The sequence below is a fragment of the Sphaerodactylus townsendi genome, unplaced genomic scaffold (assembly GCF_021028975.2).
Source record: "Sphaerodactylus townsendi isolate TG3544 unplaced genomic scaffold, MPM_Stown_v2.3 scaffold_361, whole genome shotgun sequence".
In the NCBI taxonomy this organism is placed as follows: domain Eukaryota; kingdom Metazoa; phylum Chordata; class Lepidosauria; order Squamata; family Sphaerodactylidae; genus Sphaerodactylus; species Sphaerodactylus townsendi.
Window position 1 is genome coordinate 1 of NW_025950541.1, and position 14041 is coordinate 14041.

The 14041-nt window shown below is 46.2% G+C and overlaps 1 protein-coding gene across 1 annotated transcript; it reads right to left on the reverse strand.

The window, feature by feature from the left end:
• Positions 1-249: 249 nt before the first annotated feature.
• LOC125425386 (unconventional myosin-IXa-like) lies at positions 250-6271 on the reverse strand (the record flags this gene model as incomplete). The annotated part of the gene is made up of 5 exons (XM_048482999.1): positions 250-357; positions 944-1048; positions 3997-4118; positions 5925-6082; positions 6261-6271. Coding segments are annotated over 5 exons (504 nt in total), but the record flags the coding sequence as incomplete, so codon positions are not given.
• Positions 6272-14041: the final 7770 nt, after the last annotated feature.

Below are 14041 nucleotides of genomic sequence, written 5' to 3' on the forward strand. Positions count from 1 at the left end.
AGCTAGACCTTTCCAGATGTTATTTAATGTTATTTAACATTATGCGAAGAAAGAAGTAGGGCAAGGACGTGGGAGGAAGCAAACTCCCGCACACCTTTCAAAACAAGGCTTCAAAAAGCAGGAATATTGCAACAGAAAGATCCTTTGAGGCAGAAGAAGAACCCGGCCCTGATTCCAGCGAGATGCAAGGTTGTGACTCAAGGCTGCGGCAGCTCAGTTTACCTCGGAGGCCGTGTCAGCCAAAGGCACCTATTCCGTCACGTATTCATCCAAAAACGCTTGGAAGGTGTTGACCCAGACCCGGACGGGGGATTCACTCCACTCCCTTTGCTCCAGTCTCACCGTTTGCTCCAAGATCTGCTCAAACAAGGCATGGAGGTCTGGGCAGCAGATGCTCTTTCCGTCGGCCATCGAAACACCACGGCAGGAGGGGAAAAAGCTCTGAGTATTTCCTCTGATGCTTGCAGTTAGAATTTTGACCACGGGGAAGGGGGGCGGGCGGGGGGGGCAACTGTGCACGTGGCAGAGCAAGCGGCCGTCTGGGTTAAGAAATCCGAATGTCAATTTAAAATGTTCAGATTAAGGATATTTGCGCTGCGACGTCTAAATTTCTATTTCTCAGCTCCGTAGAATCGTTGAGGTAAGAGGGGCTCGCCCATTACTACTTGTTCTTCAAACAGCACTTTCAAGCATGCAGAAGGAGAAGGAGAAGAAGAAGAGTAGTTTGGATTTATATCCCCCCTTTCTCTCCTGCAGGAGACTCAAAGGGGCTGACAACCTCCTTGCCCTTCCCCCCCTCACAACAAACACCCTGCGAGGTGGGTGGGGCTGAGAGAGCGCCAAAGAACTGTTGGCTAGCCCAAGGTCCCCCAGCAGGAGTGTGTCGGAGTGCACAAGGGCTGTGCAGACTCCAACTTCAAATGCAGCTGCCTGGCAAACTTACAGAGTAGAAGCTGACGATACTTTGCCGGAACTCTTCCAAGGCCTTTTTGAACACAACGTCCATCAGAGTGTCTTTCTTGCACTCCTCGCCGTCCAGGTCATTCATCTGCAAAGCACAGAAACATCAGCTGTCGTTGAGGATTAGGTTTCAGTATGTCTCGAATGAAAGAAGGGGTGGGGGACCAGCGGCTCAGTTGGGTCCTGACCAGAGGTGGGATCCAGCAGGTTCTCACAGGTTCCTGAGAGTAGGTTACTAATTATTTGTGTGTGGCAGGAGGGGGTTACTAATTGGTGATTTTGCCACGTGACTTTTTGCCTTAGTTACACCCCTCCTCTCAGCAGTAGTGCGCAGAACTTGAAGCAGTCTAGCAGGAGGTGCACCGGCGTGCGTGGCAGCCTGCGCCTGCGTGCATTCGTTTCCCGCCCAAGGACCGATGCAGCGGCTGCCTCCTTGCCAGAGCCCCGCCCAGGAATGCCCCGCCCCCAGAATGCCCGGCCATGCCCTCGTCGTGCCCTGCCCATCCCCATTGGCGCCACACCACAGTTTGAATCCCACCACCATGGGAACCTGTTACTAAAATCTTTGGGTCCCACCACTGGTCCTGACCCAAAGAGATGGCCTGAAGTTGTTCCCAGTAATCGACTACACACTAGAGGTTGTCAAGAAACACAATCTGGAGCACAGCTAAAGAGTGGCTAAACTTACCATCCCTCCCCAGATATTGGAGTCACCGGAGAAAGGCAAAAGTTCAGGCCCTCAGGAAGAGGGGGGGCTACAGTGTAACTATTGCCTTTCATGCAGAGGAGTGAATGGCAGTTGCTCACTTACATGGGAGAAAGAGGAGCATTTTAAAAAACTGTTACAGTGGAGCACACCTGCCCCCGCCCTCTCTAACACACACCCAACATGATGTACTGGTTAAGAGCAGGTGGATTCTAATCTGGAGAACTGGGTTTGATTCCCCACTCCTCCACCTGAGTGGCAGAGGCTTATCTGGTGAACCAGATGTGTTTCCGCACTCCTACATTCCTGCTGGGTGATCTTGGGCTAGTCACAGTTCTTCAAAGCTCTCTCAGCACCGCCTACCCCTCAAGGTGTCTGCTGTGGGGAGAGGAAGGGAAAGGAGCTTGTCAGCCACCTTGAGTCTTATCATGAAACCAAGCCTGGGAGAGTCAAGCTTGTTTCAGTAAAAACCCGGGTCCTTTCTCCAATAACTCCAACCAGCTGAGTTCTCAAAGATTTATTGGAAAACAGAAATAAAAGAAATAAAATAAAATGCAGTTACAGAGATTTGCTCAGCTGAATACATTCTTATGGAACTCTTGGGACATCCAGCCCAGATGTGCTTCTCTTAGCTTAGCCTATGATAGAGTCACCTTGGTCTTTGTTCTTAGTCTCCAAGAAACTTTCCCTTTTACCATGCGGTCCCCAACCTTTGAAGTGCCTTATTTGGGCATCTTCCTGTCCTGGGTAAATTTCCATGGCCTTTTGGTTTCCTCATCCGGCCAATCAAAGACCATTTGATCAAAGACCCTTTTTTGCATGTAAGTGGGAAGCTACCAGCTTTTACCAGCTATTCCACCACAAGTCTCCTTACAGGAGAGAAAGGTGGGGTATAAATCCAAACTCTTCTTCTTCTTCTATATGGAAAGTGCAGAGATGCACGACCATCCCTACCCCAAGTCTTTGTAATATAAAGGTCCGTTCAGCTCTATCCCACCCAACTATTAGCAAAATTCCCATTATGTAGGTAACACTGCCTCATTTGGAGGAACATCCCTGTTGTATGAGATTAAACTGTTTCTCTCATCTAACTTCCTGTCCTCAACAGGGAACACCCAGAGACTTCTGGAAAGCAGGGCACGAAGCAACTGCGAGACAGCCAGTGTGGCATTCTGGCTCGAGGGTTGAACGGAGAGACTTGGGCGAAACCCAACTCTGCCATGGAAGCTTGCTGAGCAACCTTGGGCCAGTGAAACATCCTCAGCCTCCTGAAGAGAGTTGCTCTAGCCCGGAGGAGGGGAAGGTGATGTGAGCTGCTTTGGGTCCCCGCTGGGGAGAAAGATGGCGTATAAATGAAGTAAACCAACAAAGAAACAGCATTCCTCCACTGTTGCCCCGGGAACCGGTACTCATCGTCACGCGGACTCTTTCCTGAAGGTCCCGCCTACTGTGTTTCCCCGAAAATAAGACAGGGTCTTATATTAATTTGTGCACCAAAAGATGGATTAGGGCTTATTTTCAGGGTAGGGCTTGTTTTCAGGGAAATACGGTACCTTCACCATTCATTAAGGTGGGCTCCCCGTCACGTGTGATGGAAGCTGCAACCTCATTGGCAGGGAGCACCCTACTGGATCACACCATCCTGCTCTGTAACAACCAGTAGGGCTTCTTTTTGGAGTAGGGCTTATATTTTAAGCCTCCTCCAAAAATCCTGAAAAACCATGATAGGGCTTATTTTCAGGGAAACACGGTATTGTGATTAATAGACACAGACAAGCCTTTATTGGCATACCAAATTACAATAAAACAATTGTCCATACAAGACAGATAAATGCAACAAACATTCAGAGTCTTATCAACAGGGTAGTCCAAATGAACTCAAAAGTGCCAGTCCCATACACCTCTCCACAGACCAGACTGAAGACCCACCAACAGAACCCAGGCAACACACCAACATACAGTATCAACACTCCACTATAAAACAGAGTTTGTTGGGGTGGCGCCAAGCACAGAACAAGGGATAGGAGACATGCAAATGGGTGAACAATTGATCTGGCTCCAATAGGTTGCCACAGCCTTCAATTGTACTGTGATTAATATCGTGATTGTGATTAATTGATATTAATATTGTGATTAATATCAACTGATAGACCTGCCCTCCATCCATTTATTCGTCTGCAGGGTGATAAATGGGGGACTTTTGTCAGCCTCTCGGGGTACCTTTTTCAAGAGAAACTCATTCACCTTTCCAAATCGCTAAGCAAGCTGAGTGATGATCTGGCGCTGATGGTTCTACTTAATCGCAGCTAGTTCCATGCGTGACACTGCACAGTCTTCAGGCTGCGCTTGCGCTTCACCTCGGGCGACGGCTCTTTGTTTTCCTTACACTCCCGTTGACAGACGCCAGCCAGCTCGGGGCTCCTCGGGGGAGTCAGGTGAGGCTGACCCAGCTCTACCCGGGGCAGAGAAATTGAAGACATCAAGAAAAGTGATATTAAAATGGTATAGGACACCAAAACAATTAGCACATATGGTAAAGGGACTCAGTCCCAAATGTTGGCACTGTGGGGATCAGGAGGCATGCTATAGTCTTGTGGTGGCGCGAATTCTTTTCGAGGATCAGAGTGCCCAAAGTACAGCCCCAAAACTCCCACTTATTTGCGCATAGGAGCCAACAGAACTTAATTTAACCTGAATACTAGGAGGTTTTAGTTTAGAAAAAAAAGGTTGGCTCGGAGGTGTGCGTTACGCAAGAGGAAGATTGGTGGTGAGATTGGTGGCTTGTGCTTTGGAAACAGCAGAGTACAACTCTGTGGTGGAAACACGATCCTAGGAGGGTTTACTCAGAAACAAACCCCATTGTCAGCAACCTTCCAGGCCCCTCCCCACAGGTAAAGGATCATGCTGGAGTTCTTTTTTATGAAAATCAGTGGAGTTGCTGGTAGCGCTTAACAGGGTTACCCTCACTGCTTCCCCAAAACTAGGTCTTAGGTTTAATGCTAATAATCGAGCCCAGCCAGCCCAAGGCCAACCCTAGATGTGTGGCTGAGGGGTGACTGTTTGCTTGTGTCACCCACAGAGAGGGCTCTGGGAGTTACCACACGCTGGCTCCCGTGCACCCATAGATTCATTCACCACTGCACTATAGTCCTATGTATGGATTAGATATAAAGAGGTAGAAAAAGATTTTTTTGAGCAAAGTACTTTCACCGCTGGATATGGAGAAACTGGTAAAGATTAATATTGCTTTAAACAACGATTTAATGTTTATGGGTGTAATGGATGATGGAAGGGTGGACAAAAATATAAATGTATAAAATAATGATTAGAGCAGCACATGCAACAACATTGTTGGGTTGGAAAGACAAGAAAAAAATGGACAATCCAGAAATGGCTGGAATATATTTGGGAACAAGTGGCACTGGATATTTTTTGATATAATATCAAAAAACGAACTGTGGCAAGAGAAACAGAGTGAAATTTTGAAGATATGGACAATATACATGGACTGGATGAAAGAAGCCGGAGTCAATGAAGAAATATGGGAGAAGAGGCAACAAAGAATGAACTTACTGCTGTTTGGTTAAAACAAAACGGAAAAGAAGATATTATAGGGGGGAGGGAGCAAAAGGGGGAAAATGTATTGTTTGAAAATGTAAGACCAAGTGTACAAATATAAAATGGAAAATTCAAGCTATAAAAAAATTTTAAAAAAAGAAATTGAAGACATCCAGAACTCTTCCGTGACAAACAGCATGCTTTCGTGCTCACACGTGGGCGGTAGACACAGAGGCCTCAGTTGTGAGCAGGAAGCTTAGGAGACTTTCGATACGGGGCATATATGCTGAGATCTCTTTCCTGTTATTAACAAAATCAATCCATGCATGATGGTGCCCCTGCCTCGAAAGTTTTCTTTATGCGTTGTGCAGAAGCAACGCAACTTCTTCGCAGCTCACTCTCTGAAATATGAACATCGATGAATATGGGCAGGGGACTGATTCTGAGTCAAACCATTGGTCCTCCTAGCTCAGGAATACAATCTAGGTCGACTCTACCAGTGGTTAGTGGAGTAGCCAGCATTCGGGAGCCACACTAGGCATTTTTGGTTCAGTGAAACTGCGGTTTCAGGCAATGTTTGAATGGATAACGGCGACGGAGCCTGGGACCAACCGCATGCCAATTATGTGCTCTGCCTTTGAGTGACAGCCCCTTCCCAGATCTGCCTGTCAGACGACTGGGAGGCCTCTTTTGCTTTTACCTTCATCGAGCGGCAGCCCTGAAACCATCTCTCTGCCCACGGGGTCTTGATCCGGACCCGACTCCAGTAGTTCCGACTGGGGGGCAAGCTTTTCAGTGGTGTTTTCCTTCTCCCTGTGCCTCCCTTTCCACCAGAATCTCATCTTGGCCCTCGGAGGTCTGCTAAAGACAACAAAAACCCCAGAAAGATGCTGCTTCAAATCAGATTGCTCAGAGAGATGCATCCTAACCACAGGTTTCTCTCGTCCCTGAACTTAAAACTTCCCGTCTGTTATCAACAGAGAATGGACTCTGCCAACTCCAACCATACAAACATTCTTCTCTCAAATAAACTTACGTCTTCACGCACTTAAAGGGGAAACAAGACATGACTTAATTATGCTAAAAAGTGGATTCAGCGTTAGGAGTACAACTGCAGCCGACTGCAGTTGGAAAAGAGGGACTGCAGTTGGAAGAGTTGGGAGGAGCTGAATGGGGATTGGTCAGAATTGTTGTTATGTTGCTAGGCTACCACGTTTGAGCCTATAACTGCTAAAGCAGAAGAGCCTGATCCCTGATAGCAGCGATCGTGACAGTTAACATATGAAGGCCAGAGCTGAGGGGCGGAGCTCTCCATTCGGGCACCTTGTGTGTTGGATTCACCCACTCAATAAAACCATTGAGAATGAAGCAGTGTGGTTGAGTGGAACTAATCATAACATTCAGGCTCTGTCCACGGCTAGAAAAATCTTTGTGAAAAATCATATAGAAAATGAGTGCTTAGCTGCTCTCTGTATTTGTCATCCCCCCCCACCCCCAAAAAAGATCCTCTGAAGATGCCAGCCACAGATCCAGGCGAAACGTCAGTAGAGAATGCTGCTAGAACACGGCCATACAGCCCGGAAACCACACAGCACCCCACTTACTGATTGGTTCCCCACCTGGGACATATACCCCAAACATTTCCTTCTCCCTGGACACAGTGTGTAACAGAGGCGGGCCACCACACCACAACAGACTTGGAAATTTTAAATGTAGAATAACTGATAATGGCATTTTAAGATGCTGATGTAAGTAAATTCCACATATGATTCTCTTTTGAATTAAAAAAAATTGAATTAAAAACAAACTAAAGGAGAGATCAAATTGGCAAGAGCTCGGACTGGGCTAAGGAGATCCATGTTCAGAAGCAAACTTCTGGCCACAGAATGAGTTTCTGCCGGCATATTATGGGCTGAATCAAGAACCATCAGCAGAATAAGGACAATTGGCTTCGCAGGGCACATTCCAGCGTGGATGTCAAGAAGCCCATATTGCACACACAAGAGTTTGCAGCCGAATGGCTGTCTGAGGCAACTTACCATGCACAAATCCATCTTGAAAACACATCTAGGTTGGCGCTCCTTGCCTTTATTATCATGAACATGTCAGACCCAGCACCATTACTACTAAGGCAGGGGTTTCTTAATGCCTATGGATACAAGCAAACCAGGAAAAAAGCACAATTTGATGAGACATAAACAGCCCCAGGATGCTCAGAATATTTGACATCAAGTGTGTGTGTGGGGGCGGGGGGGTGAGAAGTGGGGAAATTAGCCTCAAGAGCATATTGGGGATGTCATTGTCTGTTATTCCCCACAGAGTCCCAACTTGCTTGAATCCTCTGCTTATTAAGGTATAGCCCACTGTTCAGCCACTTGATCTCCCAGGCGTCTTTTGAAAGTTCTTGTTAGTTAAAGCAACGCAGGAAACGTGGCTCATGGAACATGACTCGTGGGCTGTTTGTACTGAGCCAGACCATGGGTCCCTCAAGGTCGTTGGTATCTTACTCCATCACAATTGGCAAAAATAACTAAGGATGATAAATCCAACTGTTGGAGATGCCATAAAGAAAAAGGAACCATGTTACACATGTGGTGGACATGCCCTAAGATAGGGAAATTCTGGAAGGGAATACACAATAAGGCAACCCAGATATTGAATATTTCAATTGAGTTTACGCCAGAACTATATTTGTTAGGAATAGGACTAAAAAAGATCCCTAAGATGAATGTGGAACTTTTTTTGCTACATGACCACTGCAGCTAAAATTAAAATTGCTAAAAACTGGAAAAGCATACAATTACTAACAATTGAGGATTGGCTGATGACATTGTCAGAATATATGCAGTTAGACAAGCTCTCAGTCATTGTAAAGGACCTACAATGGAATAAATTTCAGAATACTTGGAAAGCATATTTATTGTTTCTGGAAAAGGAAAGTAAAAATTCAAGCAAATTTGTGTTGATGGAAAACTAATACATATATGAAAATTAAATATAAACAGATACATCTGAGGTTACATTAGGAATATTATTAGAGGAGTATTACTTATGTTAAGACTGTTACTTGTTTAATATATGATGTGTGTGTTTTTCTTAACTCTCCAGATTCAGCCAACTCGATGGGGAAGTTCGATACTTGACTACTGTTGTCAGCCCCGCAGGGTCGTCGCTAAGGAATAGGCGAGACGCGGAGGAGGTTTCATCTGGTGGAGATCGCCAGCAGCGGGAGCGCGGAGGTCCGTGTTCCTAGCGAATCTCCCGCGTGCTGGTTCCTGGCACCTTTTATTATGATTCTAATGGGGGCGTGTAGAGGGGCGGGATGGGAGAGTCCGGGAGAGCGGGAGAGCGAGAGATCATCATGTGATGCATGATCTCACCTGGCTGCTACGTGCGGAGAAGAGCGTAAGCGTCTGGGCCTAATCCTCACCTGGGGGCAGATCATTGTCCCTTTGTCTGGGACGCCCGGTGACTGAGCCAGATAGTTCATGACCCGTGACTCATACGGGGTTGAGGAGTGGGGGTGCGGTGTGACCAGAAGGCCGTAGGTCCGTTGGTGTGCCAACGTTCTACCACGGTGCTGCTGGGTCAGCAGTGCATTACTACAGACTACTATATTATTTGGAAAGGGAAACCTTAGAAAGAATTAATTTTATTAATCATTATTAAACCAAATAGAATAATGTAGATATGTTAGTGAATTGGCTAAATGATATATGAAATGTTTATTTCGCTGACTTTTGTGTATTGTTTCTTACTGTGTGATATACAATAAATCATTTATTTTTTTTTAAAAGGTCAGCATTGTCTTCTCTGTATTGTCGAAGGCTTTCACAGCTGGAATCACTTGGGTGCTGTGTGGTTTCCGGGCTGTATGGCCGTGTTCTAGCAGCATTCTCTCCTGACGTTTCGCCTGCATCTGTGGCTGGCATCTTCAGAGGATCTGATGTTGGGAAAGCAAGTGGAGTATATATACCTGTTGGGTGAAGAAACACTCCAACAGATATATATATACTTGCTTTCCCAACATCAGATCCTCTGAAGATGCCAGCCACAGATGCAGGCGAAACGTCAGGAGAGAATGCTGCTAGAACACGGCCATACAGCCCGGAAACCACACAGCTTTTTTTTTTTTTTTTTTTTTTTTTTTTTTTTTTTTGAGTCTTGAATGGAGGTCTTTCTTTCGCATTGTGCACACCTTCCCTTTCCAAATGGAAGAGGTTGGGGATTGAATCTGGGATTTCCTGCATGCAAACTGGACGCTCTGCAGTTAAGCCAAAGCCCAGCACCAAGAGCAGCAGCTGGGAGAGATGCTGGGAGCACACGGAGTTCGACATTCTTCCCAGCATGCCTGGATCTCCCCTCCTCCAATTAGGCTGAGAGAGCATGACTGAGAGGGGATAGGAGTGAAGGTGGGGTAGAAAATGTTGACAGAGAGAGATTTTTCTCTCTTTCTCACAATACCAGAACCAGGGGGCATACATTGAAAATGCTTGGGGGGGGGGGGGGGGGGGGGGGAATTAGGACTAATAAAAGGAAACACTTCTTCACACAACGTGTGATTGGTGTTTGGAATATGCTGCCACAGGAGGTGGTGATGGCCACTAACCTGGGCCCTTTCCCCACTCACCGTTTGCTGCGCGCTACTCTCGCTGAGTAGCGCGGGGTCCGACTGCACTCCCCACTACAGGGGCGGCTACAACGCAGCCGCCCCAACTCTGCTGCTCTTGCACCCCCTCAGTGCGGGTCATTCTGGTGCTGCTCAAAACGGCGCCTTTTGATGACCCCGCACAGGGCGCGGGGCAGTGGGGAAGCCCGGGGAACACGACCCTAGGGCTAAAAAGGTCCTGGACCAGACGAACCGGACGTCATTTTAAAAGTGGGGAAACGGCCCTGGATAGCTTTAAAAAGGGCTTGGACAGATTTATGGAGGAGAAGTCGATCTGTGGCTACCAATCTTGATCCTCCTTGATCTCAGATTGCAAATGCCTTAGCAGACCAGGTGCTCGGGAGCAGCAGCAGCAGAAGGCCATTGCTTTCACCTCCTGCACGTGAGCTCCCAAAGGCACCTGGTGGGCCACTGCGAGTAACAGAGTACTAGACTGGATGGACTCTGGTCTGATTCAGCAGGTTCTTTCTTAAATTCTTATGCCTGGAAGAGGTGGCAGTATGTCACCACTGCCAAGTGGAAGTAGGCTGGTGTGTTTTCTGTTGGTGTCAAGCTGTTGTGCATTTGTGTTTGAGAATTTTTATTTATTTTACACATCTCAATAACACATACATAGAAAGATAAAGAAAAAAAATCCCAATCTAGACCCCTCCCCCCTATAATAGTAATACTAAATGGAAAGAAGAAACCCCTACTAAACACATACACATATATATGGTGATTTCCAGCTACCTCGCTAAGGAGCCAAGCAGAGTTCTAACTATGTGCTTATAATTAATATCTACATTTTTTCACTTTTAGTCCTTCTAGTAAAGTTGCCTTAATCCAATGCGCTGTTTTCACTTAAGTCTCGAATCCTGCCATTGCTTCTCTGTTTGAATATGTTTTCAATAAGTAGTCCGTAAAAGGATTTCCAGTCTTTCAGAAAATTGTCCATATTCCTGTCTCTAATAATCGCCATCAGCCTGGCCATCTCTGCATACTCTGTAACTTTCAAGATCCAGTCTTGTTTTGTTGGAATCCTCCATTTGTATGCATATAGAATCCTTGCTGCAGTTGCATTTACATTAAAAAAGTGTTCTATATTGATCAGAAATACTTTCCCCCATCAACCCCAACAGAAATGCCTCAGATATTTTTTTCCAATTGTTATTTTTAAAATCTTTTGCATTTCTTTTAAAATCATATCCCCAAACCATTTCGCCTGTTTACATGTTTACCTGTTACATAAAAAAGAGAACCATCCTCTTGTTGACATTTCCAGCATTTGTTTGATATTTCCTTACACATTTTAGACCATTTTTGGCATTCAATACCATCTATACATCATCTTATAATAATTTTCTTTCAAGTTATAGCAAGCTGTAAATTCTAAATCTTTTCCCCATCATCTTTCCCACTGTTCCATTTGTATGCTTCTCCCCACAATTTTAGCCCATTTTACCGCCACTGATTTTACTCCCTCTTCCTCAGTATCCCACTTTAATAACATCGTGTACATTTTGTTGTGCATTTGTGAGCTTGGCACACCCTTAAACAGGGGTCAGATGTCACTGTTGATTTGCCAACAGGTAGTAAGCAAAATGAACAGATCCCATGGAACATACAGATTAGTGGGTTTTTTTAGTATTGGAAGATTCATTGAAAACACGTCTACCAATGGCTGCCATGACAGTCAACCAGGGGCAGTATACCTCTGTGCATTGGACATCAAAGGAGGCCCAGCTGTTTTTCCTCCTCCAGAGTTTTACCTTTCCCAGCTCCTTAGAAACGAATGAAGCATTTGGCAGCCTGCCTGCATTCTCCTATAATGGAGCAAACAACGCGGGAGTTCTCGCAAGGCAGTTTGGAATGGAAGTGGCCCTATAGCCGTGGTGGCGAACCTATGGCACGGGTGCCAGAGGTGGCACTCAGAGCCCTCTCTGTGGGCACGCGTGCACAGAGTTCGTCGGGGGGGGGGGGGGGGCTGGAAAATCCACACACACACACACACACACACACACATCTAGGCTGATCTGGGCCACTGGGCATGATGTATAGGTAACCCCAGAGGTGGGATTCAGCCGGTTCCAGACGGTTCGGTAGAACCGGTTGTTAAAATTTTCTCAGTTCGCAGAACCGTTGTTAATGATTAACTCCATAAGGGACAAGGGGGCAATCTCTGTCTCTGGGTGCAACAAAACTCATCAAGTGGGGGATGCAAAATCATCCCCAGGGGCCCCCTGCCCTCCATGGCACCCCCCTGCCCTCCATGGCACCCCCCAATCCCACCCCCACCCTGCGGTGCCCACCCCCACCCCTCACACACTTACTTTCGTTTCAGAACGAGATAGGAATTTGCAGACGATCCCTAACTTAAGTCTCTTTCCGCCTGGCTGTCTCTCTTCAGCCTCCGTCCCTCCCCCGCCCACAGCTAGCCTGAGCAAAGCAGAGGGGAGAAGCAGCTGGCTGCCAGGGGAGAGGAGTCCAGGTACACAGGGTTAGAGGAGAGGCAGGCAGAGGGGCAGGCTGGAAACTGCTGAAGGGTAAGCAGAGCAGCGCCAGAGGACCTACCCCAGAGGAGGAGGTGGAGGAGGATGGGCACGGTGGCCTCTGAGTCCAAGCAGCACCTAGAAGGAAGCACCCCACCCACCCACATCGGGGCTGGGGCTCTGCTTGCTGCTCATGCACAGCCAGGCAGGGCAGGCTTGGATCCCATAGGGCACACGCAGCGAGCTGGTGTGTGTGTGTGTGGGGGGGGAGGTTAGGGTTAAGTTTTACTTATAGCCTTAAGTAAGCCTTTCCCTCTCCTCAGCCTTTTCCCCCACTCATCCTTAGTTCCAAAGATGCTGCAGTCACAGAAGTCCTTTTCTGACTTTCTATGCATTGCAACCTCCAGTTTACTTTCAGTTTGTGAATTTGTCCTCTCCAGATTTTCAAAGGTAGGGCAAAACCTGGAGCAGATCACAGATCTGGCACATCAGGTCTTCCATTTGGGAGCAACAATGCAGGGAAATCCGTGTTCCAGGATTTCAAACAACCTGTTTGGGGAAGTGGGCGCAGAAGGCTTTTTGCAAAGCAACACTCTGTCTATTACCTTACGTTTTAATAAAAGCCATCACTTGTTGGAAGTTCTGGAAGGAGATCTCAGTGCACACACACCCTTTCCTTTTAATGTTAATAAATTAAAGGGAGGTAACCAGAGTTCTAAAACGATCTCAGAAGTCTCATTCTAAAAGTGTATTGAAGACTGGAGTTGCTAATCTGCAGATGGGTGGAATTACTCATGATTATGCTAAAGCAAGACATTTCTTTATTTTAAAAGTTTGGGGAAGGACACCATTTTATTTCTACTGGGGGGGGGGGGAGGGAAGTTTCTGCATAGCATGCCCAGATGCTGATTCAAAACAAAGGATACAAATATAATACATTGAGGTATTATTTATTACTACTGTTTATATTCTAATATTTTAGCCCTATGTGGAAGTTTAATTTTTGTTGGCCATGCTTCTTGTCCTTTAAATGAGTTGTTAAAAATATAATTAAACTTCATATCTTAAATAAACTTAAATATAATTAAACTTCATATCTAATCATTAATTATGAATATGAGGAAGTTATGGGATTAGCAAAGGGCAGCCTTTCCTGTTCATGAATTATAAATAGATTGGTTGTTGTGGTTTTTCCAGGCTGTTTGGCCGTGGTCTGGTAGATCTTGTTCTAAACGTTTCACCTGCATCTGCAGCTGGCATCTTCAGAGGTGTATCACAACACACTTCTCTATGGGATACACTTCGAAGATGCCAGCTGCAGATGCACGCAAAACTTTAGGAACAGGATCTACTAGACCACGGTCACACAGTTCAGAAAACCCACAGCAACCAGTTGAATCGGGCCATGAAAGTCTTCGACAATTTAGCTGAAGTTCTTTGCAAATGAATGCCAGTGAACTTGAGCTTTGCTATTTGTGCACAATGGAAAGAAATATATATAAACAACATGTTCTTCCCTAGCATGACCATAACAGTCTATTTTCCCTAAGGCTGGTACAAGAGTCCCATCTTAAATAGAAGAGCAGAGAACTATGTGTTGTAGAGAGATTTATTTTTCTCCTGTTACCATCCTGTTACCGTTGCTGCGAGGTACAGTTTGGGAAATGTTTTGCTGGG